The 21969-nt window shown below is 35.8% G+C and overlaps 1 protein-coding gene across 1 annotated transcript in view; it reads left to right on the forward strand.

The window, feature by feature from the left end:
• Positions 1 to 2668: 2668 nt before the first annotated feature.
• The window catches only part of C1GALT1 (core 1 synthase, glycoprotein-N-acetylgalactosamine 3-beta-galactosyltransferase 1), a gene marked incomplete at its 3' end in the record, with an annotated part of 52963 nt that continues 33662 nt past the window's right edge, over positions 2669 to 21969 (forward strand). Inside the window, 4 exon segments of the mRNA XM_080701207.1 lie at positions 2669 to 2900; positions 6926 to 7593; positions 11963 to 12154; positions 12156 to 12172. Coding sequence (XP_080557333.1) covers positions 2681 to 2900; positions 6926 to 7593; positions 11963 to 12154; positions 12156 to 12172 — 1097 coding nt within the window. The 5' untranslated portion in view covers positions 2669 to 2680.

Consider the following 21969-nt stretch of genomic DNA (forward strand, 5'->3'; position numbering starts at 1 on the left):
AAATTATGTAACACTAAGAAATTTTAGAAAGATGAACTTTTGATTTATGCTTAGCTTCCTTGCTTTGACTGTTTTTATCTTTTAGAATCAATACAGTTGGCCTTGCATAGGTTCCCTTTCTATGGATTCAATGAACTGTGAGTTATAGTACAAGTCATCTTAGAGATAATGTAAAGTATATGAGAGATACCAAGAGACAACTATGAAGGTCTAGAGGAGTAGAGCTGTGCCAGAAGTCTAGTCTTCTTCTTTTAGATCTTGGCCCCACGAATTCTCATTCCCTTGATATATTACCAGTGTCTTCAAACTTTTTTTTAATATTTATTTTTTTTAAATTGGTGCACTGTAGTCATATATCAATCACATTGGAGTACAAGACTTGAGAGGATATACAAGCACACATCATCCAATTAGCTCTCAACCAGCCCCCACCCCATTCCCTCCCCCTCCCTCGATCCCATGCTTGTTTGGTGATTAACTTTGATACATTTGTTTATGTACCTCCTACATTTTAAAGAGGCTCCATCCTCCCCTATTCCATACTCTCTGATTGGTCACCTTAGTTGCTTCACTATAGGACCCTTTTTATAGCTCGACCTCTTCCTGTTGCCCCTTTCCTCCCGGTCTTTGCTGATTAGGGGAAGCATCTGATTTTTATTTTTTGCAATATTTCTCTGTGCATGCTGCGTTGCAAGTACCGATCCCACTCTTGACGGCCCCAGTAGTGGCCTGGCTACCCGGTGGACTGATCCAGACCTCGCAGGCTCAAGCAGTGGCCTTGCCTCATGGGAGGCCCCAATTCTGGTCTCGCTGGCCCCGACACCAGCCTAACCCCTCAGCTGGCTCCGATCCCGGCCTCGGAGGGCCTCACGGCAGGCTCTGATTAATTATACTTTTTGATAGTTGGTTTAAAAGATCTTATAAGCCATTCTGGAAAGACAACCATATGAATTTTGTTTTTTTTGTTTTTGCTGTTTTACTGGTGACATTGGTTTACATTTTGTTTTTATAAAATATTTTAGAGCGATTTTTATTTGGGGGCTCATCTCTTAGACTTTTACCTTTTATTACATATGTTTATTGCCTTTTGCTGTTAGTTGTGATTAGGTGAAGAGTTTGAGAAATGTAATGGAAAGAGCCCTGGCTTTCCTTAAGGCAGCAAATCTGGGTTTGAGTTGTGACTTTTTTTGATTGTACCAACATATGAGAGTTGCATTCTAACTTTTTATGATTTTTGTTCCTCATATGCAACATGGACCTAGTGAGAATTAAAATGAAATTGTGTGTGAACAATAACAGCAACATGATAGAAGCTAAGCAACCTTATCTTTAAAACTGTCTTGGAGAATTGGGAACTGTGGCTGTTACCATTCTCATAAGTTTTTAATGGGAATTTCTAACTTTACCACATAGTAATTATTACTACCTCTTAATATTCCTGTAAGCTGGGCATGGTGGCCTTGGGAGGTTAAAACAGGAGAATTGCAGGTTTGAGGACAGCTTCAGCAAGTGGACTCTGATCAACCTAGCAAGACCCTGTTTCAAAGGAGAAAATAAAGTGGAGCTGGGGGTGTAGCTGAGACGTAGAATGCCCCAGGTTCAATCCCCAGTACCCCCCCCCCGAAATAAGGGCCCAGTATGTTATGTTGTGTGGTAATTCAATAGGGTGTGTGTGTGTGTGTGTGTGTGTGTGTGTGTGTTATTCTGGGAATTGAACCCAGGGGCATTCTACCTCTGAGCTATAGCCCCAGCCTGATTTATTATTATTATTATTTGAAACAGGGTCTCACTAATTTGCTGAGGCTGGCCTCAGATTTGCTATCCTTCTGTCTCAGTACTGGGATCACAAGCATGTGCCATAGTGCTGGTTCTTTTTGTTGAACAGCCTGTGTTTGAGGTGCCCTGCTTACCTACTTAGTCTTGGTAATAGGACTTAGTCTTGCCATGTAGGATCTTGCAATCTAGCAAGATTACAATGAAAGATGGTGAGCAAGGGAGGCCACATCCATTATTGTAATGAAGCCAGGGTATTAGAGGAGGGACCAGGAAACTTCTTTTTGTGAAGAGCCAAGTAAGGTTTTGTAGGACATGTTATCTAGTTTGAACTACTCAACCCTAATTTGGAGTTCAAGATAAATGGACATAAATGAATGGGCATGGGTGTATTCAAGTAAAAATTTATTTACAAAGGCAAGTGATAGGCCAGGCCCTCCACAAACTAAATGACTCATATTTTAAAAAGAATTGTTTAGAAAGAACAAGAGTCAAAGGATAGTATATAGCCCATAAAGCCTGAAGTGTGTTATATTTCTACAGAAAAAAGTTTGCTAACTCCTGAGTTGGAGGATAGAGTAGGTGAAAGGTAGCTTACCTACTCAGAGTAGACAACCAAGAAAGAAAAAGATCACTGGCAAGCATGCATGGGTTCATGAAGGATCTTTGTGAGAATAGGAAATTCTGTGTGCAAATACCTCTACCCTTTGACAACAATAATTATTCCACTCATACTTATCTATTTTATTGTCGATAGCAGCAAAAGTCATAAATGTGTAGGAGTTCAATACTATTAGTTATCTTCTATATAGAAAGAATAAACTCTCCAATGGTAGCTAAGCATTGTGTTTGTATATTGTTTTATAATTATAACTTTTCTTTTTTTACAGAAATACACTTTCGGGAAATGGCCTCTAAATCTTGGCTGAATTTTTTAACTTTTCTCTGTGGATCAGCAATAGGATTTTTTTTATGTTCTCAGCTATTTAATATTTTGTTGAGAGAACAGGGTGACACTCAGCCTCGTATTCTTCATAATGATCCTCATGCTAGGCATTCAGATGATAATGGACATAATAATCTAGAAGGACAAATGAACTTCAATGCCGATTCTAGCCAACATAAAGGTATGGTTTGTGTTATTAAGAAGTATTTCAGTCTAATTATCAGAGTGTTGGAAAAGTTGTGCATGTGAATTTTGTTATATCTGTTGATTAAAATGAGCTCTATATTCCAGATATTAAAACATAATTTTATTTGTTTTAGAAGGAACTTTCTAGTATCCATTTTTATTTAGGAAATAGGTTATTAATTTTATTTTTAGGTAGAAATGATTAAACCATGATTTGGAGAAAGGCGTAAGTTTTAGAAACTTTCGCTATTATATTGTTTGGTTACAGTTTATTCTTAAGTCTTGTTTGCCTAGGAAAAGCTCAAAGTATATATATTTCAATTTGTGATGTTTATCAGTTATTAATATAACTAATCTTTTTTAGAATCATACAAAACTAAGGAAGTAAAAATATTAAGGGTTTGCTACAGGAACCTCATTTTCCCACATTTTTGTGTCTCTGTGTGATGTCATCAGCTCTCATAAATTTAATTTCCATCTATTCCTTATATGTGTTTATATTCATACCACTTACACACACTTGGAGAATACATAACGTGTTACATGTTTACTTAAATTAGCTATATTTAATATTCTACTTAGTGGCCCACCAAGTATGGGTTATGCTGAAAGTTTGTCTACTCTCCTTAGATTCAACATTTGTAAGTTGAACTGTTTTTTTTTTCTTCCCACTCTTTTTTTTTTTTTTTTTTTTTTTGGTGGTACTGGGGTTCCTGGAAGCCCTTCTACCTCTGGGCTACACTCCCAGACCTATTTTCTGTATTTTTGAAACAGGGTCTCTTAAACCAGCGCGGCTGGCCTCAATCCTCCTGCCTCTGCCTCCCAAGCGCAGGAATTACAAGCGTGTGCCACCACGCCCGGCTTCCCACTCTGTTTTAGTTAGCATTCTCACTGCTGTAATCCAAATACCTGGCACACAAAACTCAGGGGAAGAACTTATTTGCTCACAGTTCTGGAGATTTCAGTCCATATTTGATCGGCTTCTAAGCTGGGGCTATAGGTCCTCAGGTCATTATGGCAGAGGGCAGAGAGAGAAGGTGAGAGCTAATGTCAGATCATGGCAGTAGGGTTGAGAGGAGAAGGAATCTGCAGCAGCAGCCTGAGAAAACACTGTCCTTGGCCAAGAACCTTCCTCAGCTACCAAGTCCTGCCTTTGAAGATGGCTGCCTTGTCTACCACATGAGGTCTACTATAGGGGACATTTTAAATCCAAACCATAATACACTCCTAAAACTTGACCCTTCTATATTTGTTGTTTGAAGTAGCTCAGTTTCATCTGCCTAAGCCCAAAACTATGAACTTGTGATACATACTTCCCTTCACACACTAGTCAGTTTTTTTTGTCACTGAATTTTAATATTTTTATAAGGTCTGTTTCTCTTAATTCACAGGGCATTTCCCTAATTCAGGCCTTCACATATATCCATGTTAACCTTCTACACATTTAAAGACCATTTTCTGCATCATCATCTCTCTTTTTCTAGTGTTACTTTCTCTCTCCCTTCTCTGTTGTACCTAGTCTCTTATGTCACTGCACTGTGGGATTTGTCAGCCACTACTTGATTTCCCTTGAGCGCACATTGAACCCTTTATGTACATTTCCTTTATCGTATCTCTTAGTGTATATGTGTGTGTGTGTGTGTGTGTGTGTGTGTGTGTGTGTGTGTGTGTGTAGCAGTTATTGGTGTGCATGTCAGTGCTCCCTACTAAACTGTGAATTCCTCTATGACAGGAAATCTGTCTTAGTCATCATTTTATCTCCTGTGCTAGCACCTGCCTTGTACAAAGTAATTAATAAATTAATAATTGAGAGAATGAGAGTATCTATTAGGTTCTAACTGTGGAGAGAATACACTCTTGTACTAAGTGAGACAGATGAGGGACTGTTACATTTTCTTTCGGCATCTAAGTTTGGACTCTCTCTATAGCCTGAAAGATTGGACTTTTGGGTGTACGAACAGTGAATACTTCTGACTACAACTAGGAGGATTTTGTATGCTTTTGTCTTTTGGGATTGTGAATTTTTTATATTTAGAGGGGCATTACAATATGCCCTACCCATCCTTTTCTTCTCTTCACTCTCAGTTAGCAAGCTATGTTGTTAGTTTTTTATAAGGACTGAGGTTTTGTAACCAACTGTAACTTTAAGAGTATGCTTTCATAGCATACTACCAAGAGCACTGCTACTCAAAGTGTGGTTTCCAAGTTCATGCTGGTTATATTGAAATTGGGAATAAACAGAAACATAATAGTAATTTGACAGCATTTTGTCTGATTTTTTTTTTTTTTTTTTTTTTGTGGTACTGGGTGTGGAACCCAGGGGCTTTTCTACCTCCGGGCTATGCTCCCAGACCTATTCTATGTTTTATTTGGAAACAGGGTCCCACTAAGTTGCTGAGAGCTTCACTAAGTAGCTGAGGCTGGCTTTGAACCTGTGCAGTCCTCCTGTCCCAGCCTCCCAAGCGCTAGGATTACAAGTGTGCATACAAGTGTGTGCCACCACACCCGGCTTGTCTGAATTTTAAAGTAAATATTTAGGGCTTGCCGGGCATGGTGGCGCACGTTTGTAATACCCACGCTTGGGAGGCAGAGACAGGAGGGTCACTTTGGTTTGAAGCCAGCCTCGCTGGCTTAAGAGACCTGGTTTCCAAAAGTAAAAAAGTATAAAATAGGTCTGGGAGTGTAGCCAAGAGGTAGAAGGGCTTCCAGGAACCCCAGGACCACCAAAAAAAAAAAAAAAAAAAAAAAGATTTAGGGCTTGTGTTTTCTATTTCTGTTTTAGCTTATGTTTTATAGTATTTTATAGACCTCTAATGATTGCAAGTAAAAAATAGTCCTTTTACCACAGATAATTTGAGAAGTACTAGCACATAATCTGCTGAAAATTGAGTTCTTCCTCTACACTAGATAATGTGGTCCTGGGCTGACAAGCTATGAATTGTTTGCATCCAGATTAGAAGCTAGCACCACCATGTAAATCAGATTAAGTCTCTAAACTCATTGCTTAATAAGTGAACTGCTCCCCCCCCCCTTTGGGTAACAAGTCTTCCTTGAGGAAGGAAGTAATATGTTGCTTTATATTCTGATGTTACTTCTTTGCAGACTGATAGTTTAAAATACAATGTTCTATAAAGTCTTGGAAACCCCATAGGTATCATTCTTTTTCGTTTCTGATTAGTGGATTTGCATTTTGAAGTGAAGTATGTAGAACTATCAGAAGCCATCTCAACCCTTCATTGACTTCTCTACTTTGAACTGGTGCTTTTGGGGCAGCGTCCGGTTATTTGTAGACAGTTCATAACCATAGACTCTAGTGACCTTCAGCATGCACTGCTACCTCGGCAGGATGTTTTCTTCCTGCCCTTCAGAAGCTCATTGAGAGCAGTGAGATGTTATTGTGAGTGTTCTGCTGTAAAATAGCTGAAGCTCTCTTTGTAGTTTAAAGTGCTAAGCAGAGACTATTTAAGATAATATTTAATGTGTATGTCAGTCACCAGGAGAGCTTGTTAAAATTTGATTCTGGAGTGTAGTAGACTAAGATTCTGCTTTTTTTTTTTTTTTTTTTTTTTTTTTGCAGTACTAGTGATTGAACCCAGGAGCATTCTACCTCTGAGCTACACCCCCAGCTCTGTTTTTTTATTCTTTTATTTTTGAAACAGGGTCTTACTAAGTTGCAGAAGGCTTAAGTAGCTGAGGCTGTCTGTGAACCGTGATCCTCCTGTCTCAGCCTCCCACATACTGGGATTACAAGTGTGAGCCTGGCTCTAAGATTGCATTTCTAACAAACTCATGTGAGTCTGGTGCTTTTGGTGAGTCAACCACAGTTTGACTAGTAAAAACTTAGATCCTAGTGACAGCTTCAGCGGTCAGGAAAAAACACATTAGGCTTAGTTTTGCTTTCTTTCTCTAAGTCAGTAATAATAAGTAGATAGAGTCGTTGAAATTAAGAATGATTTTCAGTATAATTTATTTGGATTTTACATTTGTGTAAATATAACTTCAAAAATGTTTATTTAACAGATGAGAACACAGACATCACTGAATACCTCTATCAGAAAATTAAAGTTCTTTGTTGGGTTATGACCAGCCCTCAAAATCTAGAGAAAAAGGCTAAACATGTCAAAGCTACTTGGGCTCAGCGTTGTAATAAAGTATTATTTATGAGTTCAGAAGAAAATAAAGACTTTCCTACTGTGGGATTAAAAACCAAAGAAGGCAGAGATCATCTATACTGGAAAACAATTAAAGCATTCCAGTATGTTCATGACCATCATTTAGAAGATGCCGATTGGTTTATGAAAGCAGATGACGATACATATGTCATACTAGACAATGTGAGATGGCTTCTTTCAAAATACAATCCTGAAGAACCCATTTACTTTGGGAGGAGATTTAAGCCCTACGTTAAGCAGGGTTATATGAGTGGAGGAGCAGGATATGTACTAAGCAAAGAAGCTTTGAGGAGATTTGTTCATGCATTTAAAACAGACAAATGTACACACAGTTCCTCCATTGAAGACTTAGCACTGGGAAAATGCATGGAAATTATGAATGTAGAAGCTGGAGATTCCAGAGATACCACTGGAAAAGAAACTTTTCATCCCTTTGTGCCAGAACATCACTTAATCAAAGGATATCTTCCCAGAACATTTTGGTACTGGAATTATAACTATTATCCTCCTGTAGAGGTAAGTTTAAAAATGTTATTGCTATATAAATACTTGGGACTGAATGACTTTTGTTAACTGAAGAGGTGGGAAGGACTAGCTAGTTTGTGTGTATTTCTTTAGTTCCAATAACTAGAATTCTCAGTATTTAAAACAAAGCAGAAAAGAACAGGGACATTAGCAGTAGTTATTCAGTACATCACTATATGCTAGGCACCCAGAGCATAGAAGTAAATAGAGTCAAGTTCCAGTTCTCAAGACTCTTGTAGCCAGACATGATAACACACTCCTATAATCCCAGTACTTGAGAGGCTGAGACAGGAGGATCACAAGTTTCGAGGTAGAATGTCCCTGGGTTCAATCCCTATTACTGAGAAAAAAAAAAAAAAAAAATATATATATATATATATATATATACATTTAGAATATGTATGTATGTATGTATGTATGTATGTATAAAAGAACCTATATTCTAAATGATGAACTACACATTAACAGGGAAGCTGGTATAGTATAGATTTTAAGTAGTGGTAAATGCCCTGAAGAAAAAGAAAGGCAAGTAAGAGGATAAGGAGTGAGCCACAGTGGGTTGGGTACTTTGGCTTGGATAATTAAGGAAAGCCTCTATAAGGTACTACCTTTTTTACATTACCTTTTTTACATTACTGGAGATTGAACTTGGGGCTCTACAACTGATCTGTATCATCTACCCTGTGTGTGTGTGTGTGTGTGTGTGTGTGTGTGTGTGTGTGTGTGTGTGTGTTACTGGGGATTGAGCTATATCCCCAGTAACACACACTGGGGTCTGAGCTATATACCCAGACCTATTTTATTTTTTTATTTTGAAACAGGCTCACTAAGTTGCAGAGGGCCTCACTAAGTTGCTGAGGCTAGCCGTGAACCTTTGATCCTTCTGTCTCAGCCTCCTTGGTATTGGGATTATAAATTTGTGCCATCATGCCTAGTTCCCCCCCCCCAAATTTTTTTGTTGGGGGTGGGGAGACTTTAGCAAGACAAGGTCTTACTAAGTTGCCTAGGTTGGTCTAGAACTTGTGCGCCTCCTGCTTCAGCTTCCTGAGTCACTGTGATTACAGGTGTATGCCACAGCACCACTTTTCTTTTTAGTTGTACTGGAGATGGAACTCAGGGGCATTCTACCTCCAAGCTACACTCCAAGCCCTATTTTTTAGTCTTTTATTTTTGAAACAGGGTCTCAATAAGTTCTGAAGGGCCTCACAAGTTATTGAGGCTGACCACAAACCTGCAGTCCTACTGTCTCAGCCTCCCAAGTACTGGGATTACAAGCGTGTGCCACCACGCTTGGTTGCTTTTCACAATCTTTGGTAGAGTTTTATAGTCTTTCTCAAATGTTTATGTCTTGAGTAACTCATAGGTATTTAATATTTTTGTATTAACCTACTTGGGCTTTTTAACTGCTATACATTAAAATCTTTTTAAACATCTTTCAAATCTGCTACAGAATTCTTTATTTTTGATGATCTTCTACTTGTGATTTTTGGGTAAATCTAATTACCAGCAAGTAACTATTTTGGTTTTTTTCTAATGACTATAGCTACTTTGTTTCATTGTTTTTTTTTTTTCCCCATTCTGGGGATTGAACTCAGGCATTCGCCCTTCAAACTACACCCCAACTCTATTTTTATTCTTTATTTTGAAAGAGTCTCACTAAGTTGTGAAGGGCCTCACTAAATAGCTAAGGCTGGCAATGAATTTGCAATCCTCCTATCTCAGCCTCCCATGTAATGGAATTACAAGTATGTGCCACCATGCCTGGCTTTTTATTTTCTTTTTTTGCTTATAATGCTTAAGAGGAACAGTATTCTGGCTGTTCAATAAAAATAAAATAAAATAGCCTAAGATAATGTAGTAAATATTGGCAGAAATAGTAGTACATTATTTTATTCATATAAAAATTGCTTTCATAGAGTATCAACAATTTAAAATAAACTAAAAAGAACTATACCAATAGCAGTTAAATATGCACTGGCCAGTTCATGATCCCCTCGCCACATGTGGCTATGGAGTGCTTGAAATGTCAGTAGTTCAAAGATGTCCTGAAGTATAAATATATACTTGATTTCAACAACTTTTAACAAATAAGGAATAACTTCATTAAGCATAATAAAAATACTTATTACATGTTGAAACAGCATGATGAAATTTTTTCAATTAAACAACGCATTCAAATTTCACCTATTATATCATACTGTAGCTACTAGAAAAAATTTAACTGTTTTATATGGCTCATGTATCTATAAGATACATGGTTATAGGTTGACTTATCTAATTTTCATATTTGTTTCTGGAGTGATATTCCTTAAAGGTAGATAGAGTAGGCACCAGATGATTTTTAGAAATTTATATGGTGGTCCAAGAATTGTATGTATCCAATGTTGATTCAAAGAAAAGAGAAAATTTAATGGACCTTTGGCCATTTTTATTATACTGTAAATTACATATTTCCAAACAAAGATTATTAAATGTTCTGTTGAATAGGTCAGTATAAATCTTCTCTAGGAACTTGCCTTCTACCCTTAGAAATGCATCAGATGATATCTAAGGTAATTTTGGAGTCACCTGTATGAAACAGTCTTCAGATAACAATTCTAACCCAAGATTGACTTTGTAACTCTTAATTCCAAAACCAGTCGCTTTTTTTTTTTTTTTTTTTGGTGGTACTGGGGTTCCTGGAAGCCCTTCTATCTCTGGGCTACACTCCCAGACCTATTTTTACATTTTTTTATTTGGAAACAGGGTCTCCTAAACCAGCGCGCGCGGCTGGCTTTGAACCTGCGCGATCCTCCTGTCTCCGCCTCCCAAGCGCGGGGATTACAAGCGTGCGCCACCACGCCCGGCACCAGTCTCTTTTTCTGTTTTCTTGCTTTCTCATTCGTTTTTGTTTCATTATTGTCATTAAGTTTTTGCTTTGTTTTAACCTTTTCATATACCAATTCTATTAGGAATCTATGAGAACTATATAACTGGACAAAGTTTAAATATGATCTATTTACCTGAGAGCCACCTAAATATGATTAATCTGTCAATAGTAGCTAATATTTATGACTATGATCAGCATAGTCCAAAGCATTTTATACACAGTCTTCTTTAAATAGTATTTTTTGTTTGTTTGTTTTTGCTGCACTAGGGATGGAACTCGGGCATTCTACCTCCAAGCTTACACCTCCAACCCTATATTTTATTCTTTATTTTGAAACAGGGTCTCACTGAGTTGCAAAGGACCTCACTAAGTAGCTGAGGCTGTCCATGAACCACGATCCTCCTGTCTCAGCCTCCCAACTATTGGGATTGTAAGCGTGTGTGTCACAGTGCCTGACTGCTTTTTTTTTAATATATATATTGGTACATTGTAGTCACACATCTTAATGGGATACAGATGGTAGAGGCATACATGCACACATCACTCATTAGCCCTTTCCATTTCCCACCCCATTCCCTCCCCCTTCCCTTCTCTTATTTGGCTTAGTGATTTGCAGTGGGGAAATTGGAACTTTTAGAGATTTAGTAGGTTGCCTAATATCAAATACTAGTAGTCTGGGGCCAGGATGTAGCTCAGTGGCAAAGTGCCTGCTTTGTAGGAGTGGCGCACTGGGTTTGATCCCTGGTTCCAAAAAGACCCCCCTTTTAAAAAATAAGCTAAGAACAAATACTGGTAGTCAAAATTTGGATTCAAACCCAGGCCTAGCTTAAGAGCTGCTTCTCTGAAACACTGTACTATTTGACTGATAAAGGTATTAGGTTGTAGGCATATATAGGGCAGTAAGGTGTCTGAGGCTAAGCCAAGCAAAAAATTACAGTAAAGAAATTGTGAAAAGAAAGCAGAAGTTAAAAAAATAAAAAATTCATTCCTCTTCTTTTATACCTGTCCCTTTCATTTGAAGACGTATCAATACACTGAAGGTGTGAGCGAATATTGTTTCAGTTAAAAATGCTTCTTGAAATTTTATGTTTGTTTTTAAATCATTAGAAACTAAAAGTTATTGGTATTTTCCGCAGAGCTAATAAATTAAGTACCTCTGCTTTATCTTGCCGGCTCTTAACACTTGAATGTTTTAAAAATTAGTGTGTCCTTGCCGGGCGTGGTGGCGCACACTTGTAATCCCCGCGCTTGGGAGGTGGAGACAGGAGGATTGCGCAGGTTCCAAGTCAGCTGCACTAGCTTAAGAGACCCTGTTTCCAAATTTAAAAAAGTATAAAAATAGGCTGCTAGTGTAGCCCGGAGTTAGAAGGGTTTCCAGGAACCCCAGTACCACACACACACACACAAAATTAGTGTGTCCTTTATAAATATTGGAGTGTTGTATGTTAATGTACTATTTATTAACCATGCCTATTTCTGCTACTTTTTTAGGGTCCTGGTTGCTGTTCTGATCTGGCAGTTTCTTTTCACTATGTTGATTCTACAACTATGTATGAATTAGAATACCTCGTTTATCATCTTCGTCCTTATGGTTATTTATATAGGTATCAACCTGCCTTACCTGAGAATATACAAAAGGAAATAAGTCAAGCAAACAAAAAGGAAGATACAAAAGTAAAATTAGGAAACCTTGAAAGAAAAGTATGAATGAACCCAGGTAAAACATTTAGCGTTGCAGTGAAGAAGTTCTGCATTTTTAACACAGAACCTTGAAATTCCAGTAGGAATTTATTCTAAGTGAACATTCCATATAGAGATCTTTCAAATGAATGACTGTAAACTGAAGCTTTAAATGAGCTGTGAAGTCTGTTAAAATGTGTTTTGATACAGTAATATATAAATTTATATATATATATACATATATATATATATATACACACACATACATATATATATATATACACACAGGAAGAACTTGTGTTTTTAAATGGTGGCAGGGAGAAGAACTAGAAGAGATTTTGTTGCCTGTCCTTGACCTTATGTATTACTGTTACTGAGAAACAAAACAGTTAAATTTGCTAAAACTGCACTGCACCATATTAATAACATAGACAATGCTAAACAGATCTGCCTTAAGGAAGATGTTAGAAGGAAATATTGTTGGTCAGTATTGTTTATAAAATCATTTTCAGTGTGATACAAATGAACCTCCACACCCCACACACAGTTGTCTAATGAAAGTCTGATGTGATTGTTTATAATTGGCAGTATTTCTTTAAGAAGAAAGTAGAATAAAATGGCACTCATCCTAAAGTGCATTAATAAAACCACATTTTAAAAATAATCACGGGCCTTGACTATATTATATACTTGGTTCTAATTAGTTAATCTTTTACTGAGTCCTTGTTTTTTTTCAAAAGACAGTTAACCACTCTCAAGTACCATTCTCCACTATTAATATTTACCCAAAGCATTAATAGCATTCCATAAACATGCATTTTGAAATATTTTGTTTCTAGGTTTATCTATTGTTAATGTAACTAATTAATAGTAAATTTGATGCTATTTGGGTATGTTTTTCTTGTATGGATGCCACTCTCAGGAATTACTAAGTGACATTTTAAATTGATTTTTTAAAACTCTTTCCAGCTGTGTAATTATTGTTCTTTTCATTCTCATCCAGTTGAGAGATGAGAACTTGTGCTTTTCATAACTTGTTTAAGTCTATTTTAAAATTTATTTTTAGGTCTGAGGTGGTTGTTGCACTAGCAAATATTCTGAATGCAAGTTTTGACCAGAGTTAATTAAAAAACATTAGAAAATGCAAAGTAAAACATTAGAAAACCAAATGCCATACATTAAAAGACCAGATACTTAATTTATGAATAAAAACCTGAAGTTTGATGCTGACATATTACTTTGGCACTGGACAATTCTAACAAAGAAGAACACTCAAAACAATCATCAAAAACTCATTACAAATCTTTCATTCTAATTTTAGTGACTTTCTAATGTTTAAAGAGGTTTTTTGAAGGGAGGAAAATGTTTAATTTTGTTGGCAGTAGCAATAGTGTATGACAGTATTTTACAGACATTTTATTAGATGTTTAATGTTGTATATGAGTCACATTTCTTTTGTTATGCTAATTTCCCACAGTTGCCATGCCATTAACTCTGTTGCTTGGTTAAATAATTTGTATTTATTGTGCCAAAACATGTCAAAGCAGTGACCTCTGGATGGTCTAATTTGAGAGGATATTCATTTCAGTGGCTAATTATGTAGTACTTTGTCCACACAGAGAAAACACACACCAACTTTTAGCTACTAAGTAAGTTTTCTTTGGCTTCCATGTTGATAACATTTGCCAAAATTTCAAGATATTCATTCTGTTCTTTGACCTCTTTACCATGATGTGGACATAGATTTATCTGTGGTCCATGTATTGCTATTCTTCACTAGGAGTAAAAATGGCTTGTCATTAATATCCAGAAACCTTTAAAATTGACTCCTGTGGAATGAATGCTGCAGTGAGTCCTGGGCTCTGGGGTCAGACTGCCTGGGTTATAAATTCTTGCTCCATGGCTTACTATTTTATAACCTTGAGCAATTTACTTCTCTGTGTCTCAATTTCCTCACCTGTAAATTATGGATAACAGTACTACCTCCCTCACAGGACTTTGTTGAGGATTAAATGACTGAATATATGCAATGTTTTTAGAGCATTGTCTAGTCCAGATTAGGGAGCAATAAGTACAAGGTTTTATTATTCTGTTACCTTAGAGTATAAATATTTGACTTAAATTAGTGAAATGATCAAATACTGAAAGAAATATTTTGTATATTTCTGATAATAAATAATAACTAGTATTTATCTAGTGCCTATTGTATGCCAGGTTCTCTGTGCATTCGTGGTAATCCTCACAAATTGGGCGTTATTCCCATATTATAGGGGAGGAAACTGAGGTTCAGAGACTTCAAAGTAACTTTTCCTCTGTCACAAAGCCAGTAAGTAATAGAGTTAGGATTTAAACTCAAAGCCTGCATATTCATTTGTATTTTATCAGCCTCAAGGTTAGTCATTTAGCATTATTCCCATATGTTATACAGGACATTGAATACATTGGTCAGTAATAGTTCAAACCACTAAATTCTCATGGTGAGTCTTAAATTGTACTTCTCACACTCTTGCCTGGGAGCTTGTGTACAAGGAAGATCTCAAGATCCCAAGCTCAGAGACTTTGATTTTAGCTTGGGACCCAGAAGTATGCATTCTTACGAGATACGCTTAGAGCAGTGATGGTCAATATGGTCCCAACAAGCAACATTAGCACTACCTGGGAACCTGTTGGAAATGCTGCCCCCTCACCCCCCACCCCCCCCCCACACCTTGATCTACTGAATTAGGACACCTAGATGATTCTAGTGCAGATGGTCTTTGGAACATACTCAGGACTACTGCCCATGAGTAAGGTATTTTTCGGACTTAGACCCAGCATGTTTTAAATGTGTGTAGTCTAGGATCACACTGTATTAAAGGTTAAATACTTTAAAGACAGATTTAAGGGTCAGAGGAACATTAATTTTGGCCAAATACTTAAGCTTCTTCACAGTAACTAGTGTCAGGGTCCACAGTAAAACCTACAATTCTTTAAGTTTAATCATTTCAGATCAGGCAGGGAGAACTCATTAAGTATTAATAAGTCCATTTTAACTCATTAAAAACATAAATTAGCATAAAAATGTTGACAATTGTTACTAAAATTTAAAAATTGAGAAGAGCAAAATGGTGTTTTAAAATATGCAGAATGCTTTTCTGCTGATTCATAACACCAATTTAAATGCCATCACTTTCAAGGATCATTTGACTGTCCTATATGATCTACTGAAGCAAAAAAAAATTCTCAAAAGTATTTGATAGAGCACATAAAACTAGTTTTCATGATAGTGATTTTGTTCACTATTTTTAGATTAAGATCTTTGTCATTTGGATAATATTTTAGTATGGTCTCAGAGCATAAGTCTTATGTACTCTAATAAAAATATTCTTTTATTTTCTGATGGGAAGTTAATAGATACAAAGTAGGTTTTTGTTCCAGTTTGATCATATGTTTTCCAATAACCTAAATTTCAGAGGAATTTTTGTCACTATAATAAGATAGAAAATAAACCACCAACCAGTTTTTAATATTTTTGAATGTAGTAATTAGACTTGGGCATTAAATTTGCTAACTGGATATTTTACTAATTGTTTCTTGAGTATTAGTTTTTTTTTACTTTCTCAAGCCTATCAAACTATTAATAGATTGAGGCACTTGAACCCTCAATTTTTTAGAGCATATCTAGCCTTTTATTCATTTAAGTTTTCAGTTCATTAGATCATTATTCTGCTTTGACAGTTTCTGTTCCTTTATATTTATTGCCCTTCTTTATTTCTTTTATAACTAGCTTCCATTCTCTATTACTCTTAATGATGCCTCCATAAGGTTAATTTGGCTGTTACTAGTGATTAGGGTTTGTATGACTTGCTGATAATTTTATACTTACTAACTTTAGATTTCCCTCTGAGATTAAAAGTCTAAAATAATGCCTGCTGGCTCTCAGGATACTTGTCCTACTTAAAAAGGCACAAATTTCAATTCTACAACTTTATTAAAGGAGGTAAAGTTACTTGAATCCAATCCACTCAGCCTCTTCTTAACTACAAAAAAAAAACCCATTTGCCTCATTTCTCTACTTTGTGGTAAGCTTGACAGAAATATTTAAGAAATCTGGGAGACAACCTGTGGTATAGTTCATGCTAAATGTAACTTCTATTCATTAAAAATGACTCACAAATATTAGAGTTGGAATAAAAATTTTAACCAGACTAAAATAACTTTTATAAATTCTTCGTAGAGATCAACTCTAAAAGTAGTTTTACATTGAATTCTGCTCCATTTCGATTCCCTTTCCTCTCTAGTTTTCAGTTTATATTATTTCAGTTTTAAATAACTTTGTAGGACCTACCCTACAAATTAATAATCTACATAAAGTATATTATTAGAGGGAAACTAATCTTACTGCTAAGCAGTGTGTTGTATATAGTGAATGTTTGTGTTTTGGAATTTAAGAATTATTTAAATTAATAGTGTCATGAATGGTTTTAAAATGTTTGGTGACTTGCTTATTTTAAGTGATCACCATTAAACCAGAAAAAAAATGTATTTTTAAATGTTTTTTAAAGTGCCTTTTGAATATTTTTTAAACAATGGATTTAAACAATTGCATAAAATAAATTACCATGTTCAAAATTGTTTCAGCTGATTATTTTTATCTCATAGAAAAGTTGTGGAATAAATACTGTCTTTCATGGGTACTTTTCAGGTTTTTTTTTTCCATCTAAGATGTTTTCATTTTGTATGAGTTTGCATAATTTTATGCAGTATATATTCACCTTAAGGCTACAAAATGTTCCATCCATGATTCAGAATAATATACTTTAAGAAAAATTATAACACCTACTCTGTAGTCCATGAGAGAATGAGAATATGGTGTGTGCGCAAGTACATGTGTGTGCGTGTGTGTAGGTAGAGGGGAGATGGCTTTTTTCTTTCTTGGCACATCTTGATATATCATGTACACCATGAAGTCTATTTATTCAACAAATAATTTTACTTATCTGTTAGAAATACATAGTGAACAAGACATACAAGATCATGTTTCTCATAGAGCCTGAATTCTAGAAAACCCATTCTAGAGTTAGTAAATAGGTCATTTTTGACGTCTGAACAAGATATTTCATAGGGTGGTGTTAGGAAAAGAAAGTAATATAATCAGTTTTCTGAATGGAAACTTGAGGAAAACCTCTGAGAAAGTATATTTGAGCTGAGAACTGAATGATGGACTTAAGAAATTATTTATACCTATCAATTATTTTCTTCTGGTATTTAAAAAAGGTTTCCACCCTTTTTCATGCCTTGTTGATCTGTGATGGCTCATGAAATGTGATCTGAAAGCCAAAAACTTTTTTTAGACATTTCCATCCAGAACTCAAAAATATTGATATTCTGGGACTCGATGTGAATAGATATTTACCTAGTATTTTTCCTAGCAAACAATTAAAAATGTTCATAAGGCCCGTGAGTCTAGCCCGTCTGCCTCAATTTCCAATAGCCTGCTACCCAGAAAATGTATATATGTATTATTAGCACCTATGCACAAATGTGTATAGGTATACAATGTCATTTGAGTTAGGCATCTTTAGGAAAGCTAAGGAGATAAATATCATTTCATGGTTCTTTACTACAGAGTCGTGATTTAATATATATTCAGATAGGAAATCTTTTCTAACAAGACTTAGTTGTATTTCTAATTGATGTCATTGAAAGTAGTTTTATTTACCCAAACACCTCCAGATTTACTTCCTACTCTTTTTTTCTAAAAGTATGACCCTATACTGGAAAGGATATAACAATATTGTTGCCTAATTTATCTCCTTGTTAAAGGAAAGGATCTTACCTCAAACATTTTGTCAGATCTAATAATGTTGACAATGTAGATTGTCCAAGAGAAATTCCCTGAATAGTTAATTAAGACTATATGAACATTTAACAACTAAAGTTAAGTTTAGTAACATTGACACCCTCCAGATCTGTATGTGTTATTAGTAAAACCTGAAAGGGAACTTTGTTTTGCCACAAGTTGGATTTTTTACTGATTAAGGCATTTAGGATTGCTGCCTGGAACTTCATCATTATTCCCAAAACTATATCTATAGTGCTTTGTTTTGTAACAATAGACTGCCAGTTGCATGTTTCCTATATTCTGTTACTGATGTTTTTTTGTTTCTTTCACAGGACTAGAAATTTGTTTAGGGTATTTATACAATTTTTATAACATTATCTCTATAGTATAGCTGAATGCAGCAGCTTACTTTGCAGTTACAAAAGACTCATTGTCTTTGTAACTTGGAGATTCAGTCCCAAAATTTTAGCTGTTTGATTTCTCTAATCAGTGTCTAGTGAAAGATTAACAACATTTCCTCCTTTGTAGTACTGGTAAATGGTGTGCTTACTAATTTGCATACAATTTTTTAATCTCTCTCTTTTTTTTTTTTTTTGGTACTGGGTTTTGAACCCAGAGACATTCTACCTCTGAGCTACATTCCCAGCCCAATTTTTAATTCTTTATTTTGAAACAGGGTCTCACTAAGCTGCAGAGGGTCTAAGTAACTGAGGCTGTCCTTGAACCCAGATCCTCCTGTCTCAGCCTCCTAAGTACTGGGATTAAAAGCATGCACCACCATGCTCTGCTCAATATTTTAATCTTAACAATTAATTAGGTCTTGCCTTTTGTAAGCTTCAAATTTATTTTCATAGACCTCACTCTAAACTGCATTTTTCCCCTCCTCTTCCTACAATAGAATCATACTTGGTAGCATTTAGATTGACTATCACTTTATTTTCATTGGTTAGATTGTGGAGAAGTGATAGTCAAATCCAGGAAGTAGTTTGGAAGAGAATGATTCAACTTTTTCCTTAGTTCTGTGCAAGGCTGGCTTCTTCATTTTTGTACTCTTTTAGTAGGAGGAGTGCCTCTTAGGGAGAGAAAAGTATGATAATTGTATTTTAATATACCTGCTTTTCTTTAAAATAGTAAAACTTGCTTTCTCATCATGATTAGGCTTATATAATCAGTGTATTCAGTGAAGTGAAGGTAACTATGTGCTTAGAATAATTGGCCACAAATATAATTTCTGGCTTATAATTTTTACCAGCATACTTATCCCACTGCATTTTCTCTCCCTTTGCCTTTCAATCTCTGGCTCTAAGGACCTTTCCCTTACTCTTATATTCTGATGCCATTTCTTTGCCCTTTTTAAATTTTTGGCTTTTTTCTCCCTATTTTTAGACATTATTTAACAATTTTGTTGCTCCCATTTTCTGTCAGTAGATGCATTTTGAAAGATTTTTAAGAAAGTTATGTGTATTTTGTCAATTTCTATTTCCTTTTACTAATTTAAGCAGCTTTCCTTGAAGTTACTGGAGGCAGAGATGGGACTCAGAATACATGCTAGCATAATTCTAGAGTTTTTTCATCCCTAAGGAAATACTTCTGTCTAGAATCTACCCAGTGAAAATATGGGTGCTAAAACAGTTGGAAGCCAGTGAGAATTAGCCCCATTTGTTTTTAAACCCAAATTGATGCAATCTTCAGAAAAAAGTGATACCTGAGGCTTTGAATGGTACTTGTGGCAGGGTGTCATCTTAGGAACAGAATTTCAAGTCTTTTCCCACCTATTTGAAACAGTGTGGGATGGCATTCTCTAGTTTGCTTGAAGTGAGGTTCAAACCATACTGTGACATTAGAGTGATATGACACAGGAATCGTTGTCATAGAACAGCGACTGCTTTTGTGCAGTCTTTGACATCCAGACATTAAGTTTTGCTAGTGTAGGAAACAACTGTTTCTTAGTTGAAAGAAGGCACAGCCTCTTCAGATTGACATGGGAGGAAGTCAGAGAGGCACTAAACTTTCCTCTCCCAGGTGTACAATATGCAGTGTGAGTTAACCTGATTCCTGATGGCCTAAAATATACAGAAATTATTTCATGAGGTGATGCCTTCAAACATTTTAAAGAATGGACCCAAACCATCCTAACTTTAACATACAGATCAGTGACCTCAAAGAGATGAGCACTGTTTTACTGTTTTGAATTCAGTATTTTAATTAGATAGTAAATTCTTAAGGATTCTTAAAACTGACAAATCGTTTACTAGGAAAAGAATGGAAAACATATTTCATAGAATGAAACATCTCTTAGGACAAAAGACAAAAATAATTCATACATTCTATTCGACCTTAGTTTAAAGAGAGACATTTATCTTTTGTAGATCAAAGATTTGTTTCAGTATTAAAATGGTCCTCTTTCACTTGAAAATGTTCATTACTGAGGAAACCTCTACCAGTGCCTAAGAGTTGGTCCTGTGCTTGCTTCTAATAATTGCAACATTCCTTATCTAATTTCTAGGTCTTTGATCCGTCTTGAGGTGACTATTTTGCAAGTGAGAAAGAGGTCTAGTTTTATTCTTGTACACATAGATATCATATTTCCAACACCATTTATTGAAAATACTGACTTTTCTCCAGTATATGTTTTTGGCATCTTTGTCAAAAGTCAGTTGGCTTAAGTGTATTTGTCTCTGTCTCTTAGACTAGGAATGGAATCACCATATCAACCAGCTCCTCAGTATCTTCCCAAAAGAATTAGAGTAACTGTAGTGATGTTTGCATACCCATGTGTAAAGCAGCACAAGTTACATTATTCAAATTATGGAACCAGCCTATGTGTCTATCAACAGATGAATGGGTAAAAAAAGATACAGTAAATACACACAATGGAGTTTTATTCAGCCATAAAGAACAAAAATCTGTCACTTCTAAGAAAGTGGAACTGGAGGACATTATGCTGCAATCAGCTAGAGAGAAAGTAGGGAAAAAAGGGATTTGGGATAAAAGAGGAGAGAGACCAGTAGAATAGTGGAAAGGGAAGGAAAAAAAGAGGCATGAGGAAGGAAACATCTAATAATGTTAAATTCATATATGAAGGTATGATTAAATCTCACATATACAGAGAGGGAGAAGGGGGAGCCGTGGGGTGGGATCCAGAGGGAAGGACACCAAGTGATGTGTTTATATATAAATGTATCCTTTGAATCTTACTCTGTTGTATAATTACAAGGCACCAAAAAATTATTTTTAAAAATCTCCATTTCTATTGAATAGAGTGCATGTTCTTCATATTGTGTGACCTTCTACAGCCTTGTTATTACCATATTACCCAAATATTTAACTGCAGGAAAATTTAGCTTCTCATGAAACATTTAACCAATATTTGAGTGTCTACTACATGGATATTATTAAGCTAGATAATAGGGATAAAGTGGCAAATTATTTATATTGCTCTCAAGGAATTCACCTTCTATGACACGAAAAGTAGACCGATAGTTATGTGCAGTGGAGTTGTACTCTTAGCATGCTAATTGGCTTACATTGCATTATCCCATCTTCAGCCACAATCCTGTTGTATGGACATAACTATCCCAGACTGTAGATGAAGAAATTAATTTACCCAAGGCTATATAAATGATAAATAGCAGCATTAGTACTTTAATGTGCCAGTGAATTAGGTCTGTAAGACCCCTAGACTGTACTTAATAACTACTATGCACCATAAAGTTTAAAAAGCAATAGAAAAGAAAGAACTGAACTTTGACTAAGCACATCTTTTCTTAGCCATTGTTTTTCCCCAGTCAATCTTGAACACAATGTATAATATTGGTATATTAGTGCTTACAATATTGAAGGTATACAATGTGCAGTCAAAAACTTTTTCAAACTCAGATCTCTGAAGTTTTCATTGCATCAAAGTATCACTCATCGCAGATTGTCATTGAGTATAATTTGTGTAATGCATATTATAGCCTCCCCTGGAGTGGTTTCTGTTACCCACACTTGC

The sequence above is a fragment of the Muscardinus avellanarius genome (genome assembly GCF_963383645.1).
Source record: "Muscardinus avellanarius genome assembly, chromosome: 9".
In the NCBI taxonomy this organism is placed as follows: Eukaryota; Metazoa; Chordata; class Mammalia; order Rodentia; family Gliridae; genus Muscardinus; species Muscardinus avellanarius.